General features: G+C 34.5%; 1 protein-coding gene across 1 annotated transcript in view; it reads left to right on the top strand.

The window, feature by feature from the left end:
• The window catches only part of LOC118332299 (sushi, von Willebrand factor type A, EGF and pentraxin domain-containing protein 1-like), a 4,463-nt gene extending 2,383 nt beyond the window's left edge, over positions 1-2,080 (top strand). The window contains exon 3 of the mRNA XM_035667504.1: positions 678-2,080. Within this exon, the coding sequence (XP_035523397.1) occupies positions 678-720 (43 nt within the window). The 3' untranslated portion in view covers positions 721-2,080. The remainder of the gene's footprint in view (positions 1-677) is intronic.
• Positions 2,081-2,086: the final 6 nt, after the last annotated feature.

Genomic DNA, 2,086 nt, shown 5'->3' with positions numbered 1-2,086 from the left:
CAAGGGCAGCAACATATCTTGTCCTTTCATTTTCCTAAGAAATCAGTATATCCCTGGTATTTTAACATACTTATTTGCTCAAACTTGTAATTACTGACAAGAAGAAATGTATTTGTTTCCTGCTGGTGGGGTTTCAACTGACAAACTTCAGTACTGAGTAATTTCAATAGGGCAATTTTATATACATATTAATAATCATTAATATTGGACAGAGCCAAGCTTATTTTCAAACAATCTAATCTTTATGCTAAGCTAAGCTAACTACTTCCTAACTACATCACCATACGTCAGACATGAGATTGATACTCTGATGTCACTTTTAAAAAATGAATTATTCCTCCTAACACTCAGTGTCTTCTTGGCAAACAGGAAGTGATACATAAACCTGGCTTCTTTATAATAACGAATAATGGCAATTGTCACCAAAATATAAGTGCACTGAAAAAAAACTTTGAATGAATGATAACGGTTTCATCATGTAAGTGAAAATGATAGACCAGCAACAAAGGCAGCTGTTTGAAACTGCCTGATGTGAATGTTTTTAATATCTATTGGAGAGTGTCTCTTCTTACTGCATACTAAAAGTATGTTCGCCTGTTGTGCATTTACCTGGTTGAAAAACACCGATCACTTAAATATTCACAAATTAATTGTGTGATTTTGTCCATTATCAACAGGAGACATCTGGCAGAAAAGCATGGCTACAACATCGCTTTGTAATGTGGATTAATCATTATATTTGAGGTAGTTTTACTACCTGGGAATTAAATTTGGGTATAGTTTTAACTATAAATGAAGTGCGTAAAAGTTTCATAATGAAAACATTTTGATGTAAACATTACTACACCAAAAATAAATTACAACACCTCCCAACAAACTAACTCCTGGAACTAGCATACTCAGAGGTGCCCAGTGTTTCTCATCAAAACACATCATGTATAACTACCAACTGTCTGTATAATGGCAGGATGTGAACTGTGCCACCCACATATACTTTACACACTCTTCCAAAACATTGCTCCATAGCACTACTAGTGGTCAAAAACTCCACAGGGTACCTTTAACTCAAAGATTTTTGATGCCTTAAATCTGTGTTTAAAGGTGGAGGCCAGAAGCTTTTCTCTACCACCATATGTAAGGCATAAAATTAACAAATCCAGGTCAGCCATGGTATTGTGGCCAGTGACACCACTGAGCTTCCACCATCATCCTTCTGCAGCAAACTTACAGCTCAGTTTATTGAGTGTTTTCTGAAATTTGTTTAAAAAGGAATCAGATCTATTGTCTATGTTCGGGATGGCTAACCTGTGGCTACTTCTCTACGACATAAACTCAGACACTGAACTGATGAACTGACACAACGTCACTGCAGTAATGATGTTTTTCATATATCAATTGAAGATGGAAAAATAAAACTTTAAAGTACACCCCCACACATGACTCATTGAGGGCAAATGGCATTCATGTGTCACAAAGCTCTCATGCTGTTCATTCAGACAGGTAATGGATTAATAGACTGACATAATACCATACTGTGCTGTTTGCCAACTCTACAACAGCATATATTTACAGATAAAAGTAAAAAAATTATACTGTTTCATAAATCATTGATCTGTGAATAACATCAGTTTGGGAATGAGGTTGTGTCACTACTTTTATTTGCTTATTAGCATAGTAAATATGTTTTAGGTTTCTTGTATAGTGCATTGTTCCCCTAACTAGCAACAAGTTCTGAACTCCAATCCAACTGCAATTCACTTATTTTTTTATTTTTTTATTTTCTTGTTTTCTTAATTATTCATGTGTTATTTATATTATTCTGACACATTATTGTGTCTAGTGCTAATGAAAACTGTAAGAATTAGATCAATCCCAACAGTAGGTGAAACCATTTTGTTGTTGTGGGCATCATCTTTGGTGCAGAAATGTTCTTTTATGGACTAAACAATCCACTGCATTGTTTAAAGCTTGAATAATGCACAGTGGGAAATATTCATATTCTAATCAATATCTAGAACATATTTCCTGTATGCAAAAGCTTGTTTCCATATGCGCTGATACTCTAACACTGACTATATTCAATAAA

Source organism: Morone saxatilis, unplaced genomic scaffold, assembly GCF_004916995.1.
Source record: "Morone saxatilis isolate NCDOM2014 unplaced genomic scaffold, NCSU_SB_2.0 Contig21, whole genome shotgun sequence".
NCBI lineage: Eukaryota > Metazoa > Chordata > Actinopteri > Moronidae > Morone > Morone saxatilis.
Note: the sequence above shows the minus strand (reverse complement) of the source record. Positions and strands in the feature narration are given on the sequence as shown.